General features: G+C 41.2%; 1 protein-coding gene across 1 annotated transcript in view; it reads left to right on the top strand.

Moving 5' to 3' along the window:
- LOC145393545 (tyrosine-protein kinase Dnt-like) overlaps positions 1–4,357 on the top strand; it is an 84,957-nt gene extending 80,600 nt beyond the window's left edge. The window contains exons 5-10 of the mRNA XM_080267696.1: positions 569–890; positions 2,172–2,276; positions 2,587–2,768; positions 3,266–3,400; positions 3,621–3,780; positions 4,109–4,357. Of these exons, the coding sequence (XP_080123822.1) occupies positions 569–890; positions 2,172–2,276; positions 2,587–2,768; positions 3,266–3,400; positions 3,621–3,780; positions 4,109–4,357 (1,153 nt within the window). The remainder of the gene's footprint in view (positions 1–568; positions 891–2,171; positions 2,277–2,586; positions 2,769–3,265; positions 3,401–3,620; positions 3,781–4,108) is intronic.
- Positions 4,358–18,834: the final 14,477 nt, after the last annotated feature.

The following is an 18,834-nucleotide window of genomic DNA, read 5'->3' as shown; positions in this document are numbered from 1 at the left end:
AAGTATAGCTCTTAATGGGAACTTTTGATTTAGGCTGAACTATTATATTCCTCAGACTCACCAGTAATTATTCTTAACCAAATATCTTAAGGGAAAAAAAAGTTGGTTATCGTCCCCTTCAAGAGTAGGAAGTTATTTTTACTTAACCAGGTCAGTTAATATAAACGAAAATGGCTCCTAGAAATTATTTTCCCACTCTAGACTCATGAATTCCTTACGTTTATTCAGATTTCATAGCAGTAATCTGAAAACTGTAAGCGATAATTACACACAAATGTCTCAGGAATTGTGCGAAAATACTCAAGGTTCTTTTCTTGGGGGGCAAATTTGTATTCATTGCTATATCAACATGAGTCCAGTGCTAAGCCATTACGGAGCCACAATACTGATGTCGTTATGGGGAAAAATGGTCTCCTTCATAACCCGTAAGGCCGTCAATTACCTTCGCTGTGTATCGGCCAAGAATTGGACCCATTTTGATATAGCAATTTATATCTTACTCATTTCCTGGGTCGCCAAATGTAAATCAATGTCATGCTTAATCGGTCATCTGGGTGTTTGGTTGCAGCGCGAATGACCTACAGGGGGTAAAGACTCGACCCCTGACCAACTCGACCCTCCTTCGTCCCGCCACCCCCAACAACAACACCTACACGCTCCCCTCCTCCATCACCGTCAACTCCTACGCCTCCCTCCGTAAGCTGACCTCCACCACGCCCCTCACCCCCGGCCACGCCCACAGCCACGCCTCCACCTCCGCCTCCCTCACTCACTGCAGCAGGGAGAGTGGGAGTAAGGAGGTGTGCCAATCGTCCAGTTCGCTCTCCAGGTCCGAAGTGGTGGTCGACCCTTCAGCGGCCGAGGTTCAGGAGAGGTTCAGGCAGATGGAGGTGAGTTTTGAGAGAAGAAAGAGAGAGAGAGAGAGAGAGAGAGAGACAGACAGACAGACAGAGACAGAGAAATGATACTGAGCTTGACGAGGTTCAGGAGAGGTTATAGCAGATGGAGGTGAACTGTGAATGATTCAGAAGAGGCCTAAGTAAGTGGGAATGAGCTGAGAAAGGTTCAGGAGGGTTCAGACACATGGAGGTGAAGTGAGAGAGATTTAGAAGAGGTTCAGGCAGATGGAGGTGAACAGAGAGAGTGAGACCAATTATGACTAATTAGTGTGAGGCGTTATAAGAGGACTGAGCAATCATCATTAAGGATAATTGCTGTAGCACTGGAACCATTATCCTGACATATACGGATATTGATATTGCATTTATCAATCCAGCCTGCAGCAAAGAACGGAGTATCACATGGCCATTGTGTGTGTGTTTAAGCATAGAATTTGAAACGACTCTGAAACAAATTAGAAGCACATGGCATTTATATGAAAACATCGGTAGTTAACTATCTGTATCTAATGTATTACAATTGGTCCTGGAGAAGCAGAGTTTACTTTAAATATTTATAGTAGTGCAACCTGATGTTGGCAGCTGAGCGCATTTTTTTTTTTTTGCGAAGACTGAGTAGTTGTGAACAAAACTGAATGTAACATTGCGCACGTGATAAGACTAACAAACCTTATGGTACTGACAGTTGACATTGTTAATTAGTTAATTATTAACATTACTTTTTCGTCTCCAACACCTTTTCCTCTCTACGTCTGCAATACAATCAGCTTTCTCGAAATACATTTGTTACTTAAATCATTTCACTCTGCATCATTAGCATCGTATTTACTCCTATTAATTCAGCCTGTTCTTATTTGGTTATTAAAATTTTTCTCCTATTCGCCTCATTATCAGTTACATGCATATAAATGACCCTTGAACCTGAAGTCAAACTCGTCAGCAGAAGGCTTATCGAAAAACAGGCCGAAGAATTCCTAAACACTAGTGTACCCGAGGATACAACATTTAATTAGAATTCCATCGAACCTAAGGCTACCCATACTTTGCTGCTCGACTCTTCCATTCAGTTTGCCTTGCTGACGTTCCTGGAATATTTCTAATGGGTGTGGGTTTGGTGGGGTGGGGGACATGCAGGTGGAGCGCCAAGATGATGATGATGATGATGATGATGGTGGTGGTGGTGGTGGTGGTGGTACAATACACGATTTGCCATTTTATTCACACCCTATTTCTAAGCTTCTTTCTATTCCCTCTTGCACATGTGTTGTCCAGGTTGAGCGGCAGCGAGTGCGACTGACGGCTGTGGCTCATGAGGGGTCCTTCGGCAGAGTATTCCGAGGGTGGATCCAACGCGACCGTCCTGAGCAAGACCAGCAGGTGCTTTATTCAGAGACTTTATTGAACTTAACTTGTGTATTATAAAGCATGATTAGAATTAGATCTCCATTCATACGGTAAATAGTAGAGTGAATGTCTAAAGAGTGAAAATACGAAAAAGTCCTGAAAATAATGAACTACACTGGAGACTCGTTTATCGTGAGAATTGGCTCAGATTATCCCCCAAATTGGTTATAATCCTCTATATTTATTTGTATGGATTATCATTTTAATTGGTTCAGATCCTTTATGAATAATTGTCCAGATAATCGTTCAGACTGGTTCAGATCCTTCATGAACCCCTGTGCAGGTTCTGATCAAGACTGTGACGGAGGGAGCGCCACACGAGGAAGTGGTGGCGCTGTACAGGGAGGGCACACACCTCTTCAACCTCTACCACAGGAACGTGCTCACTATGGTCGGCATATCCTTCGCTGACAACTCATCTCCGTTTCTTATATATCCCTTCCATGGGTACCAAAATCTAAAACAGTAAGTACTTTAGTTTAGTCGGGCATATATGAAGCATGTGTTACTCCCAGTGTCTCCCTACTTCTAGTGTACCGGTATCACTTCTGTTATCAAAATATCAACCAGTACTTTAAATACTTTCGTGTTGTAGAGCATGGATGAAGCACGTGCTATTCCAGAATACTCCTTGCTGTTCGTATGACTACCCTATTCGTCTAAGAGTCCCAGAATCTAAAGTAGAAAGTATTTTAGTCGAATAAAGGTAAAGTATGTGTTAATTCCCAGTATTTATTTATTTATTTTTTTTTTTGACTGTTAGGTGGAGCCAATTTCACTGGGAACTGTTTTGAGAATGTCCTTGCTGTTTTGCTTTCCTGTTCCTGTTTGTGGAAAAAAGGATTAGGATGAAGATTATGATGATTCCTCACAGACTTTGTTTCGAGTGTAAATGAACTATTGACGGAAACGTTACGATATCAACTGCTGTGGCTGACCCTGATGGCTTCCTGTCTGCCCAGGTACCTACAGGAGCACCGCGGGGGTCACCTGAGGGCGGCGGAACTGGTGGAGTTGGCGGTCCAGGCGGCTCACGGGCTGTCCTTCCTACACACCGCCAACGTCCTCCACGGGGACATTGCAGCCAGGAACTGTGTGTAAGTAACTCAGCATGAATTGGATTTACATATAGTTCACATTAGGACGTTATTTGTTCACGGCAAGGGTACTCGAAAATAACTATCACATAACATGGCTTAAATGAGTATGGATGAGTAGTGGGCTTATGTTATGGTAATGTAACAGCATTAAACACCGTTCCAAATGAATGAAAATATACCATGGTACTATTAAATGTTGCCACCTTGTGTGTTCCAGCGTGAGCGAAAAGCTACAGCTTCGGATCACTGACGCAGCGCTGGCCAGGGACCTCTTCCCCACTGACTATGAAACCGTGGGTGTGGAGATGGCCCAGCCTATCAAGTGGATGGCGTACGAGGTCATCACGGAGAGGCTAATATCTACAGCCAGTGATGTGGTAAGTCTGACTAATGTACTGCCGATTCTAGAACATTTCGTTGTGGAAAACACAATAAAAATGATTTACAAATCACCAGGTTACTGACAAAACATGTGAATGCCACAGAGGAGTGTCTTCAAGTACTGTTGTGAACTTTGATTAGTGGTAGCCATATGAAATAGTACACTTGTTATCCTATCGTAAAACATCACTAAAATAACCACATAACCCCTTCATTGCCCGAGGTCTTTCTTATGCTGAATAAAGTATGACGATAGCATGACTTAATAGAAACCCGTCGCACCACATCATAGGTTAACCGCCTTCCCACCATATTCCCCCACAGTGGTCGTACGGTGTGTTGCTGTGGGAGTTGACAACCCTGGCGCAGCAGCCTTACGTGGAGGTGGCGTCGTGTGAGATGGCCGAGTACCTACGAGACGGCTACAGACTGGCCCAGCCCCTCAACTGCCCCGACGACCTATACAAAGTGATGGCCTTCTGCTGGGCCATCCATCCACACGACCGACCACACGCTAAGCTGATCCTGGACTACCTCGACGCGTTCAACCAGCAGCTCAATGACTACATCTGATACAAGGCGGGACGTGGAGGAGGAGGAGGGGGAGGAAAGGGGTCGAAGGCTGCTAAGAAAAAGAAGCAGAAGGATGGGAAGGTTGACGATCGGAAAAAGAAGGGCAAGGAGGGCAAGGAGGGGGAGGCAAAGGCTAAGAAGAAGTAAAAAGTGTGGTGTGTTTTGGTGGTCATTAAACACAGAGAATAATAAAAAAAGAAAAGACTTAAATTTGATGTGTAAACCAAAAAGAAAACAGTGATAAGAAATTTCGTGAACCTAATAAACCCAGTGCTAAGGATTCCAGGAATGATCAGAGGAATATTCCAAAGCCGTGATTCACAGTCCAGCAAGCCAAGGTAAGTCAAAGCTTGTGCCATACGGATTTAATAAATATAAGGTCTTTTCTCCGACACAAAACAAATACATGAACACATGTTTAGATCTTGTCTGGAACCTTTTCTTCAGGGCACACACACACACACACACACACACACACACACACACACACATATATATATATATATATATATATATATATATATATATATATATATATATATATATATTTTGTTACGGAACAGAGAAAGATAATGTACACTTTAAGTGAGAATACGAAGAGTCACTACTGTCCCGTAAAGTTCCAGGTTCAAAACAAAAGAGTTAGGTAAAATTACAAGTTAAAGTTTAATGCTTAAATTAACAACAAAACATTCAGGACTCATAAGGATAATGTAATGGCAAAAACAGGTTAAATATATGGTTAACTGCAATAGCCTCTATTAACACGAAATTAGCAAGAGTAAATTTTATCTAAGTCAGCCCTGATAAAATGAGATACCAGATAATACTCAGTGAATGCCAGATAAATAATTGCAGATACAAACTATTATCAAAAATGACTGACATAAAGAACCCCACACGAATCACAAAAACTTCACTAGGCCTACAAATTAAACTTATGCTATACAGTACAAGAAAATGCAACAACAGTTATACTCAAATTACACACAGCTGCTAGATGGTTGGAGACTTCTTGAGCACTCACAATAATAATATCTGTACAGGGGAGGACAGAGATGTGAACAAAATGAGGAGCAGATCTAAGTGGCAATGATGCAGAGACTGAGCTCATTATATAGGAGCCAGGAGAGCTTGATACAACTTGTAATAAGGACGCGCAAATGAACCCATGGGGACATAGAGTTGACAATCCCGCTCTGGACAACAGAGAGAACGACTTACTCTACTATAACGGTAGAAGGGGGGGACTGAGGCAGAACACGCTCGTGATCAAACATGCAGCATACTGTGCGTTAAAATTACACAAAGGATGATGAAATCATAGGCTATGTAACACCTCCCCACAAAGAAAAAAGAAATTTACAAAGGAAATTTCTTATTACTCTAAAACAATCTGTACATGGCATTACAGAACATGCAAATGTCTTTCCTAATGTTACAAAACATGAGATCTCCCTAGCACGTTCAGTCATAGGTACTTGCCAGTATCCCTTTAACAAATCAAACTTACTTATGTACCTAGCCTTTCCGATCTTGTCTATGCAATCTTCCACACGAGGGAGAGGGTAAGTGTCTGTTTTGGTTATCTGATTAACACGTCTGTAGTCGATGCAAAGCCTCTGTGACCCACCTGGCTTAGGGACTAGAGTGACAGGAGAACTCCACTCGCTCTGACAGGGCTCAATCATCTTGTGGTCCAACAGGTAGCCAAGCTCCTTCTGGATGAGAGGAACTTTCACTGGGTTCACACGGTAAGGAGGCAATTTAATTGGCTTTGCGTCTCCAACATCGACATCATGCATCAACACAGTGGTTCTTCCTGGAGTGGCACGGAACACTTGCGGGTACTCCTGCAGTAATGCCGAAAACTCCTGCCTTTCCTTGGGTGGTAGATGAGAAAGCTTAGTCTGGAGATCATTCATGATATCAGGATTCTTCCCCAAACTATCACTCAGGCTCATACTGCATGGGAGAGCTTCACTTGCAGACTCGGGTGGAACAGCTACAGTGCAGACTGGATTATTTTCGTCCCGCCTGTGATATAACTTTAGCATGTTGATGTGACATAGTTGCTTGCTCTTTCTACGATCTGGTGTGGCGATGACATAGTTGACATCACTGAGTTTCTTCTCCACGAAATAAGGGCCACTAAACTTGGCTTGAAGAGGTTGCCCATGAACTGGTAGCAGAATCAAAACCTGATCTCCTGGCTGAAAGTGGCGTAACCTGGACTTCTTATCATACCAAGTCTTCATCTTCTCCTGAGCAGCTCCTAAATTCTCTCTCGCCAGCTGTAAAGCAGTGGACAGCCGTTCTTTGAAATTCATCACATACTCCAGCAGGTTGACGTCATCTTCCTCCGACAGCCAGCATTCCTTGAGTAGCTTAAGGGGTCCTCTTACTTCATGGCCAAACAGTAGTTCAAAAGGTGAGAAGCCCAGTGATTCATTTGGAGATTCTCTTGCAGCAAACACAACGAATGGAAGACCTTTATCCCAGTCTTTCTGATGTTCCAAACAGTATTTCTTGAGCATCGATTTGAGTGTTTGATGGTATCTCTCCAACGCTCCTTGGGTCTGGGGATGGTAAGCTGAAGACGTGATCTGGGAGATGCCCAACTCTTTCAGAGACTGCTTGAAAACATTTGACATGAAATTACTTCCCCGGTCGGACTGTACCTCCTTGGGCAGACCAAACTTTGTGAAGAACCCTAGCATTCCTTAACCACGTTCTTTGCTGAGATATTTCTAAGTGGAATGGCTTCAGGATAACGAGTAGCCATATCAATCATGGTCAACACATAAGAAAATCCTGAAGAAGTCTTAGGAAGAGGGCCCACAATATCCACCAACACACGGGTGAAAGGCGCCTCAAAAGGAGGAATGGGAACTAGAGGTGCAACCTTTTCGGTCTGATTACACTTTCCCACAACTTGACAGGTGTGACAAGACTTACAATACCAGGAAACATCCCTGAAGATACCTGGCCAGTAGAAGTGTTTCAAAATGCGTGCCACAGTCTTCCTCACTCCAAGGTGTCCTGCCAAACTGGAATCATGAGCCACTCGAATGATATCCTGCCTACAAACACGAGGGATGACAACTTGATGTACAACCTCCCATTCACAGTCGGCTGATGCTGTTGGGGGTCTCCACTTCCTCATAAGTACTCCTGACTTTACATAATAACAAGTAGAAGCACCGGCTGACTCTTCTTCACTGTAAGCAGAGTTAGCTAGACCTTTCAACTCAGGGTCAGCAACCTGCAACTCAACCAACTCTTGACGAGACAAATTATCAACACTACGGGGTACTGCCTCATCTGGTGAGTGGTCCAAATTAGCAAGAAAAGTGTCAGCTAGGATAACATCATCATCATCATTATCCTCTAAATCACCAGTAACTTTAGACTTAGCCCTAGTGACAGCACATGCAGGGAACACATCAGGGACATTACAATCCTGGGACACAGCCACTGGCTCACTAGACAACTGAGGAGCTGGACACACTTGACTTCCACCAATATCATTTCCAAGTAAGAAAGTTACACCTGACATTGGGAGTGTCTCAACCAACCCAACCATAACAGAACCATTAACAAAACCAGACTCTAAATTCACTCTGCACAGAGGAACAGAGAAGTAATTATTCCCTACACCTTGTAAGATTACAGTTTCATCAGAGGAATTAAAATTAGAGCCTAGAACACTGGTCAGCATAAGGGATTGGCAAACACCTGTATCACGATATATTTTAACTGATTTCCTGTCATTACTGTCCAGAGGACTGACAAAACCATCAGACAGGAAATTAGCACATGAACTCTTGAGAGTGTCACCCACGTTACTGCTCAAAAGAGGAGCTCCATCATGAGAATTTAAGTTACCCCTCAAAGCAGGTTCAGTTAACTCAGTTAAAGAATTCTGGGAACTCTCAAGAGTGGACACTAGACCAATTGACTGAATATTTAAAGACTCCTTTTTGTTCACATCACGCTGTCTCCTGAAACATCTCTCCGTAGTATGACCAAGCTTACTACAATAAGTACATTTACTTTTCTGAAATCTAGAGGTGAAGCTGGTATTTACTTCCTGAGAAACATCATCTTTACTCTCTTTCCTGTTACCTGTACTCTGAGTAGAGGCAACGTACTTACTCTCAGCTTTCCCTTTTCTCTAGAATATCTCTTGTGAGTGAGAACATACTCATCAGCTAAAACTGCAGCATCAGACAAATTATCTATTCTTTTCTCATCAAGATATAGGCTTACATCTTTACTAATACACCTTTTGAAGTCCTCCAGCAAAATCATCTGCTTAAATTTGTCAAAATCAGAATCCACATTCTTAGAATTTAACCACTGCTCTAACAAATCTTCTTTGATTTTTGCATACTCAACATGGGATTGCTTATCTTGCTTGTAAGTTGTCCTAAATTTTACTCTATAGGCTTCAGGAACAAGCTCATAGGCCTTAAGAATCAAGCTCTTAACTACATCATAATTATCAGACTGATCCTGAGGCAAAGATGCATAAGTTACTTGAGCTTTACCGGTGAGAACAGTTTGAAGGAGTACTGGCCAATACTCCTTAGGCCAATTAAAACCTGTAGCTACCCTCGCAAACAACTGAAAATACTTTGTTAAATCAGATTCATTAAAAGGAGGGACAAGTTTAACATTTTTAGCCACATCAAAATCATCAGAGCTAGATGATCCAGTTCCACCTTGTTTCATGCGATACTCATGGTCTGCCTGAATCCTGGCAAGTTCAATTTGTGCCTGAGCCTGTACCTGTGCCTCTTCAATACGAGCATTTGTTTCCTTAACACGAGACTCCGCCTCCTTAGCCTTAGCCTCCTGCAGAGCTAGCTGTAACTTAGCTAATTCAATCTGCGTTTGCTCATTTGGAGGAGTTACATTAAACAAGCTTTTATTAATCATGCCAACAATTTGATCTTTAGAATGATGAGAGTGAACTGCAATTCCCAATTGTTGAGCAACAAGCTTAAGTTCATTCTTTGTTCTGTTTTCTATATCACACACTGTTTGCACATTTGACAAAAAATCTTTGGCTTCATCAAGTGTAGAAATAGTAGCCATCATGAATATATCACAGTCACAAAATATCAAACAATATCCTTATGATAATATCCTGAATATCCTGATATGAGGTCGCCAAATTTATGTTACGGAACAGAGAAAGATAATGTACACTTTAAGTGAGAATACGAAGAGTCACTACTGTCCCGTAAAGTTCCAGGTTCAAAACAAAAGAGTTAGGTAAAATTACAAGTTAAAGTTTAATGCTTAAATTAACAACAAAACATTCAGGACTCATAAGGATAATGTAATGGCAAAAACAGGTTAAATATATGGTTAACTGCAATAGCCTCTATTAACACGAAATTAGCAAGAGTAAATTTTATCTAAGTCAGCCCTGATAAAATGAGATACCAGATAATACTCAGTGAATGCCAGATAAATAATTGCAGATACAAACTATTATCAAAAATGACTGACAAAGAACCCCACACGAATCACAAAAACTTCACTAGGCCTACAAATTAAACTTATGCTATACAGTACAAGAAAATGCAACAACAGTTATACTCAAATTACACACAGCTGCTAGATGGTTGGAGACTTCTTGAGCACTCACAATAATAATATCTGTACAGGGGAGGACAGAGATGTGAACAAAATGAGGAGCAGATCTAAGTGGCAATGATGCAGAGACTGAGCTCATTATATAGGAGCCAGGAGAGCTTGATACAACTTGTAATAAGGACGCGCAAATGAAGCCATGGGGACATAGAGTTGACAATCCCGCTCTGGACAACAGAGAGAACGACTTACTCTACTATAACGGTAGAAGGGGGGGACTGAGGCAGAACACGCTCGTGATCAAACATGCAGCATACTGTGCGTTAAAATTACACAAAGGATGATGAAATCATAGGCTATGTAACAATATATATATATATATATATATATATATATATATATATATATATATATATATATATATATATAAAGTTTTTAAAGCTCCAACTTATAATTTGTTTTGTTTTTATAGATAGCGAGATGATGCTTACAACACAGAGTTAACTGTTATAATATAACTCGCTGCTCATCTTATGAGTGAATATTGGCCTGTTTCTGCATTGAAATGGCCCTTTGAATAGACCTGTCAGCCGTCAAGGTAGCATCGACCATTCATTTCAATGGGTAATAGACCTTATTGCCATTTAATGCGGGAATGAATAACCACTTGGATATGAAAGTTAAGGCCTTGGAAAGCTTCACCACATGCATAACTCGTTTTTGGCTCTGATAGTCTATTCGCCCCTTGTCACACCGTGGGCTCCTGTGGGCTTTTAGTCCATAAAGCCTACTTACAAGCAGCAACAGAACGATTCTTTGGTTAGGGCGAAATCAACCTGTCGGCTGTGATTTTCGTAACTTAGTGGTGTATCCACTGAGCCATGTAAAACTATAACATTTAGTCTTTTATGACTGAGTTACGTTACTGATATTTGTTGCTGTTACATGTAGTGAATGTGAAATGTTGTATATCAATACAAGAAGTGAACAGTATTGATTAGCAATCAGGTTATGATGCGAATATCGCTACACACTTATTCAGCTTAACCTCAGTAGCAAAAAGTTACTGTTGTTCTGTACACATTGTATGCATTGAAAATGACGGAAGCAATTAATTATGTTCAAATTTCGGTTATTGTATGAAAACAGATTATACATTAATTATATCTGTCATCATCAGCTCTTCAGAAAAGTAAGATAAACTAACAAACATTAGCAGTGTGGGGGAAAGTGACATCAGATGTCTGTAGGTAAGCAGTAGTAGACGGATAGGTATCACGTGGACATCAAAAACACCCTGACACCATAAGGAGGCCTGTGGGGTCGTCAGAATAAATACCTGGTGGTGTATGGCTACACAAACCTCTAGAATAACGGTGTCTGTCGTACTATCAACAATACTGCTCTACCGCTGTTCAGTGTGAGCTCAGTTTAAGCTTAAAGTAGCACGATATCATGCAGTGTATTGATGCTAATAGGTATGCATCACTGACTGCCCAGTTTTCTGCCATGTAATACCAGACTAATGGTATGTGCCTCTGCTTCCCCAGGTGAGGTGTGTGTCAGCCCAGCCCATCGCGGCAGCCATGTGGCCTCCAGTAGAGTATGGTGTAGCCTCAGCCCCCGACGGGTGGGTGAATGGCTTGTTTTGGAATTACTTTCACATTATATGAGTCATTTTACTTTGCCAACCATTATGTTTCTGGTTTTTATTTAGTGTTGTATTGTAATTAGTGTGGCACAAAGACTAAACTGGTGAGGAAAGTATCGCATGAAACTATTGTGCCCCACTTTATCCCGATATATGTAGCACTGCCAGTCACACGCCACACCAAAGTATAACATCAGTGTACACGTAATGATATGAACTGCCTGATTCAATGTGTATTTAGTATAATCGAACGACTCTGCAGATAGGGGCATTGTACACACACACACACACACACACACACACACACACACACACACACACACACACATGCCGCTGATTAAAGTAATACCATTGTGTTATCCGGCGTGGTAGTAACATCCCCAACGAGACAGCTTCCAGTTCACCTTCCCATCCCCGGCCTAGTAACTGAGCAGTACTGGGTCATGCACTGCTCCTGGACACACTACCCAATCTCCATAACTAAACATACTGTCAGGGGTAAAAATTAGCCTGTTATTCCACTGCTTTTACCTCACACTCAAAGCATAATCGTCGCTTTCCTCCCTGATGCATCGTAAAGTGAGTCGTATATGGGTAGAAAACATATCTTTCCTCAATATATAGGCAGATTTTGTTACAGGAACCAAATCTTTCCTATATACGCTGCTGTAAGTGAATTAATCCCTTCAATGAGAACGTGATGTATTTTTAATTTATTCTTGATGCAACGAGATGATTTTATTCAGGTTTGGAGAGGTCCCATGAGAATGAAGAGGTTAGTGAAGGCAGCATCACGCCTTCCAAGTTCGAAATGTCTGTCTTAAGGTGACAAAATTTTCTAGGGATGTCATATATATATATATATATATATATATATATATATATATATATATATATATATATATATATAAACAAGACGACACCGGGATGAAGGAATTAGCCTGAATTAATCTAGTAATATGTCACTAGCAGCAACAAAACAATATGTGATGTGTTTATAGTTGTGATGGGCTGTGTATGTTGCAGGTGTGTGTGCCAGTGTTACCCCGGGGCCAGGTGCTCTACGCTGCTCTCCTCGATACACAGGTAATCATCATCACATGTACCTGGGCTGCACTGTATTGAATAATTTAACCCTTGCACCTTCATGACGTATTTTTTAATATGTGCAACGACAGACTATTTCATACAGCTTGGAAAAGACACTTCGGGCTGGAGGGGTTTGAAGCAATCTGTGTACTTCAGCCCGAAGACATCTTTTTTAGTTTACATTGGAAAACGAAAGACAAATTTTAGTCAGTAAAACACACACACACACACACACACACACACACACACACACACACACACACACACACACACACTCCTAGGAAAAAAGCCATTCAGACTTAGGATCCAAAACTGCACCTACAGTGCCAGGGAGAAAGTGCTTTAAATGTTACATCTGCAAATTTTATTTATGGGGTTTCGTGGCAAAGTCTGAAATGTTATTGCTAAGGGTTTTAACTTACACCACTGACGAAACGAGAAAATTTAATATATAGATAAACAGATAGATAGACGATAGATATAGACACTTTAAGGAAGTTGTATTCCTGCAGGAGTGACGCGTGCTGCCAGAGGTCTGCCAAACCTGTGCTGCGCTGTGGGCTGGTGAACGCTACCCTCCATTACATACTCAGTACTACACCACACTGCTCTGTCCACTTTAACTTGGCCTAATACTGCCATCTCCCCATCTTGAATGCCGGGCTGTAACAAGAGATTAACACAAGAATATAATGCTAGTCTGATGCTAGTCATGAAGGAGTGCTACGGAGAGGATGTAGAACCGTAGTAGTCTTAATCTTTTACTGAGCTGCGAGGAAACAAGCTGGAAAAGGACGAAAATCTCCGCCAAGTTAAGGTGGACGAACTATAGGCATCTCCATCACCACAACCACGGTGCTCTCCATACGATAAATCCCTTCAGACCGAGTGCGTTATTTGCTTTATTCTTGCTTTTACCAGACGAGTTTATTCAGCATAGGAGAGCCCTCTATATTAAAGAACAGGTCAGTAAAGCCTATGACTAACCACTACAGTAAAATAAGTAAATCACAGAGTTTAATAAAATCGTCTGGAGATAGCAAGGATAAGACAAAAAACTACGTCATAGGAGTAAAGGGGTTGGTAAAGCAAATCTGTATACTAAACGCGATGCTTATGTTAAGTGTCGTTTAGTAAGAGAAGACTATTAGGTTCTCTACTGTATATGTGTTTTTCTACGAGCCCACCTTCTTCTGGTACACATCAATATTTGGCATTTCTACACGCAGTTGTTGTTTTATGTAGCAGGGATTTTTCAGAGGCTGGATTCACAGTGTAATTTACGATCAAAATCAAGTCGTAACTTTGATTTCATTTGGTAGGAAGGACGAGGTGAAGGTTGCTTTCTTTTGGTAGGAAGGGCGAGGGAAGTGTTGGTTTCTTTTGGTAGGAAGGACGAGGAGAATGTTGATTTCTTTTGGTAGGAAGGACGAGGAGAATTTTTTTTTTTTTTTTTGTAGAACGATTTTTTTTTTTTTTTTTTTTTTTTTTTTTTTTTTTTTTTGGTAGAAAGGACTTGGAGAAAGTTGATTTCTATTGGTACGGAGGACGAGGAAAATGTTGAATCTTGCCACGTTTTCTCTTTCTGGAAATAAAAAAGAGGTCAAATTTATCACGAATTATTTGGTCTTGAAGGGAGGATAAGAAAGTGTGCATAGAAACTGTTCACGCCTCTTGTTCTTTAATATCAAATTTGGTTTATGTTGTGCGCGTAAATGATAGTTTGTGGGCTTCATTGATGTGGCGAACGATGTGTGATGAAAAGTTTAATTACTGTGGGAAATAACAAAATCCCTCCAAAGGTTCCCCTAAATTACCGTTCATTTCCACATTGTTCGTTCGACTGTACACTTCCCACGGATTCAGAACTGACTGAGGATATGGCTGTTACGAGAAGGACTGTTGTATTGTGAACCCGGTGGACTGCAGGCTAAAGTTACGAGAGGAAATTGATCTTAAGTTTGTTCGTGGATCTGGTCCCTGCTTGCCAGTGACCCTCTCGTGTGTTCAGTGTGGATGCTGGCCTCCTCCCTCACTGCCCACTTCCCTTCACAACGATCACTTTTAATATTGTAATCCCATTTTTTAACAGCAGACACAATATTATGTACGGAAAGTGGAAATAAATTATTTTTCTTAATGGTTTGTTTAATTCTGAGCCCTTTATTTCAGCTGGTATTCTGTATCTCTGTAGTGGTAGTCGTTGTAGTAGCAGAAGTAGTAGTAGTAGGAGTAGCATTGCCAGGTTCATTTGTACGTGAACCCAGTAGACTGCAGGCTGAAGTTGCCCTCCACCTGCAGTCCACCAGAAGGAATGAGAGGGAATGAGGAAAATCTACATAGCCGGAAAGGGGAGCCGACCGGTTACATAGGTGTCACCACGTGCAGGCATCCCCTCTTCGGCACCACACACTGCTGTATCTTGGTCTCTGTATGTTCCTCCCTTATTATCTGGTTACTGGAGTTAAGATAATTCCTGGCAGTAAGTAGAATCAATTTTAAAGTACATCCATTACATGAGAAACTGTTAAACGGTAGGGAAGATTAAGAAGTGAATATAGTAAGAAGAATGAGTGAACATGAAGATTATTAAGTCAAAAGAGTGTACTTTCACAGGCTTCTCAAAGGATCCACATTGGCAGCTGCTGCAAAATACTTCCCGGTCGTATTTCAGTTCTGGCCACTTAACACACATCCTGACCACTTGGGCATGGTGCTGAGCTGACCGTCACTTCAGGCGTTCGTTGTTTTATAGTGTCCCATTATACGCACTGTAAATGCCACTCAGATACGTATTTTCAAACAAAAAATAAAGGGCTAAAATGAAACAACACAATTTCTCAGTTACCCGGTGAAGCTCGGACTTCCCAAACCTCTCACAATCGCAACAGTTTTTGCACAACGCGTCAGCTTGTTCCATAATTCTCTACAAAGTCACTATTTTCGTGGTAACTGATCGACCCGTAAAAATAATGCTGTGTAATTTAGTATGGACAATTTTTATTTTATTGCCGATGCGAAATAAAACAATTTGGTTATGCAAACTACGATATACAATTCAGAAATCATTTCCTGTCTTCAAGCGTAAATATAATACGCAAACATATGTACTCTAAGCCATACATAGAATCTGAAGCCAAAGCTAACCTCAATAAAAGTGCTGAACTGTAGAGAAATAGCGAATATGTAAATAGTGAACTCTTTCAAAATACTTTACTGATTCACACTGCGCCGTCTGGTGAAGTATTGGAACCTGAAGAAGTAGAGTGCGGAAAAACAACAAAGGTGTGAATGTTCGGCGTTCGTTTCTGTTTTCATCACCTGTTTCAAGCTTTTCCTGCGGGTGTACCCTAGCAGAAGCTTCATATCAGGTAAGTTCAAGTATCAGAGAAAAACAAGAAAGGTTTATGTAATGTGTAGGTTGCCAAAAGGTCAGTAGAACAGATTAGATAACGCGAACGGCGGCAGCATCTTTCATCTCAATTGCTTCACCACCGATTGTAACGTTGTCAATAATTGTCCTCTGTGGCGAGTTGGCTTGAGGGTGTTGTGCTCATGCGCGGAAATTGTAACTTGGATCCGCAGCTAAATATCCCCTTCCCATTTCCTGCCGAGATTTGGGTTAGGTTATGGTTGGGTTACGTTCAGTTGGGTTGGGTTACGTTAAGGTTCATAAAGCGTAGTATTTTCAGGATGACTTGCCACACCTTAGCTGTTATAGTCTCAATTTCCTCTCATGCGCACAACGCCCAGGAGACAACTCACCGCCGGGGGGGAGGGGGGGGGACAATTTACCACGTACTTCTGAGTTAAATATTGCATCGACATTGCATATAGATTGCGGGAATATATCACTAAGAACAACGCGGTTACACATTTCAGTATTTTAGCAGGAGGATATTTTATTAATACCTTGTTTACATCAGCTGCAACTATTAAACTTAGGCGTAACATAAAGGTGCAGGCGATTTGAATTGTTAGTTTACTGTTTCAAAACTATCAACGATGTTAGACAATCTGTCTGTCTGTCTGTCTGTCTCAGAACAGATTAGCCTGACCAAATCTCACTCAGGTTAAATAATGCAGTTTGTTTTCTGTGGCGAATATGACGTCCATGCGGAAATCAATATACTAGTGCAAAAAAGTGAATAACTGCTGGTTGTACAGTAACTCAAAAAATTAAGATGAAGTGGGAAAGAGTGGCGATAATCGGAAGCGAAAGTTGAAGAAGTTTGCAGAACCACCTTAGCTTAGAATGGTAGAAAGGGAAATTACTGTAACGTAGGTCTTAAGTCTTTCAGTTTGTGTATCAGACTTACGCTTGATATCTTTTTTGACCAAGTTTAAATGCATAGATTATACACTGTCTGTGGTAGTTTGCCGTAATAATGGATAACGTAGGAATGAGACACATCGTTCTCTCATGTAGTTTGCATATCGTGGCGTCAGTGGATCTTAGAATATACTTAGTTTTTGCCTCTTGCTTGTGGCATTGATAGGCGTGAGGTTTTCCACGATGTACATTAGCATTTTTTATGTAGATGAGTTTTTAGTTTAAACATATGTGTATTTGTGGGCAAGTAACTACAATCATAGCTCAGTGATACACAAGCACTTAAGAATTATATTACCCTTTTATCAATAGGAAAAAGGAAAGCACTCCACAGCAGAATATAATACCGTAACTGTTACTGTAATTTGCACAAAACCATTTCGCTGGACATAAAGCATGGTAAGTAGTGGTAATTTGGTGAGGGTAACCCTAGTAGTGGGAGCTCATGACCTCACTCTCGCTGGTTCAGGCTGGCTAAATTTTCAGTTTTGATGGTTTGGATTTCACATAGTCGCAATTTCAGTGGCTTTGGAGAATTCGTAACACCTCTTCCTAAGCGATTTATTATGCACATTATATCAGTGACCGTGTATTTAAGTGATGCGAAGTATGTCGCTATTAAAAAGGTAGAAACAGCAGACAAGAGAATGATAAGGTGTAATATAGTACCTAATCCTCTAAAATACAGGTACTACAAAGTCTCTAGTCCCACTTAGAATACAGCCCTTTGTTTAATTGATCTGTAACACCCAATGCCGTGCCCTTATTTCTGTATTGACATTGGTTAGTCGGTAATATACTGGGCATTTCCATTTTTCACATTTTTTAGACCTCCCAACACACACACACACACACACACAAACACACACATAGACCCTAGGCGAGAAGAGAGCTTATCTGGTCACACAAAGGGGCAAATTTACGTTTCTTTGTTAATATTGTGTAAGCACGCTCGTCTTTGGGTGCAGCTACTTTACATACACAAAAGAGGCACTTAGTACAGCCCCTACCCCCATCCTGCGCTGAGCTGGTACTGTGATAATGTTAAGTATTGTGTGTTTGTCTTTAGGTGTGTTAAAACCAAATTTGTCACTTCATTGAGTCACTCTAATATGTCCAATTTACAATGTACTAAAACTGACATTCTCTCTCTCGCTCTCTCTCTGATTAACACCAACTCAGAATATGATGCTAATGAAGTGATATCGATATTGTTGTCTCTTCTGCCATTGAGCAACGGGATATGGACACAGGGACGGAACTCGCTGCCCAAAAGGTGGAAAAGCATTGTCATTTTTAATCAGATATTCCCAATTCTTTTCGCTGCAATCCGATCGACAACAAATAAGCAGGGTCGAAAACATAACCTCCCTCTCTTTGGTGGGCGAAGCAACAAATCAACTTGACATACGACAGGGTTTGCAATTTCTACAAAAATATACACTAGAACAATCTTGCATAACCACATCGGTGTTGTTGGAGGTGATGCAGTGTGGTAAGATCAGATTTAGGGCAATTGAAGCTTGACGTGTGGGAATCAGGCAACTGGTGCAACAAGTGACGCAAGCCACAAGGAGTCGGGGTGCAAGTGAGTTAAGGAATGTTGCAAAGACAGTCACAGTGTAAAAAATAGAACACACGCACGCCGACTGGATTTTAACTCCTTGATGCTAGGCGTTATCTCAGCAGAACCAAAAAATAAAAGTAGTTGTTCATTACTACTACTACTACTACTGGTACTACTGCTACTACTACTGCTACTGTCATTATTCTTGTTCTCAGTAGTATTTTGTATGG

The sequence above is a fragment of the Coenobita brevimanus genome, chromosome 24 (assembly GCF_032717465.1).
Source record: "Coenobita brevimanus isolate Jiangsu-jjx chromosome 24, ASM3271746v2, whole genome shotgun sequence".
Taxonomy (NCBI): Eukaryota; Metazoa; Arthropoda; class Malacostraca; order Decapoda; family Coenobitidae; genus Coenobita; species Coenobita brevimanus.
This window is presented reverse-complemented; position numbering and strand designations above follow the sequence as displayed.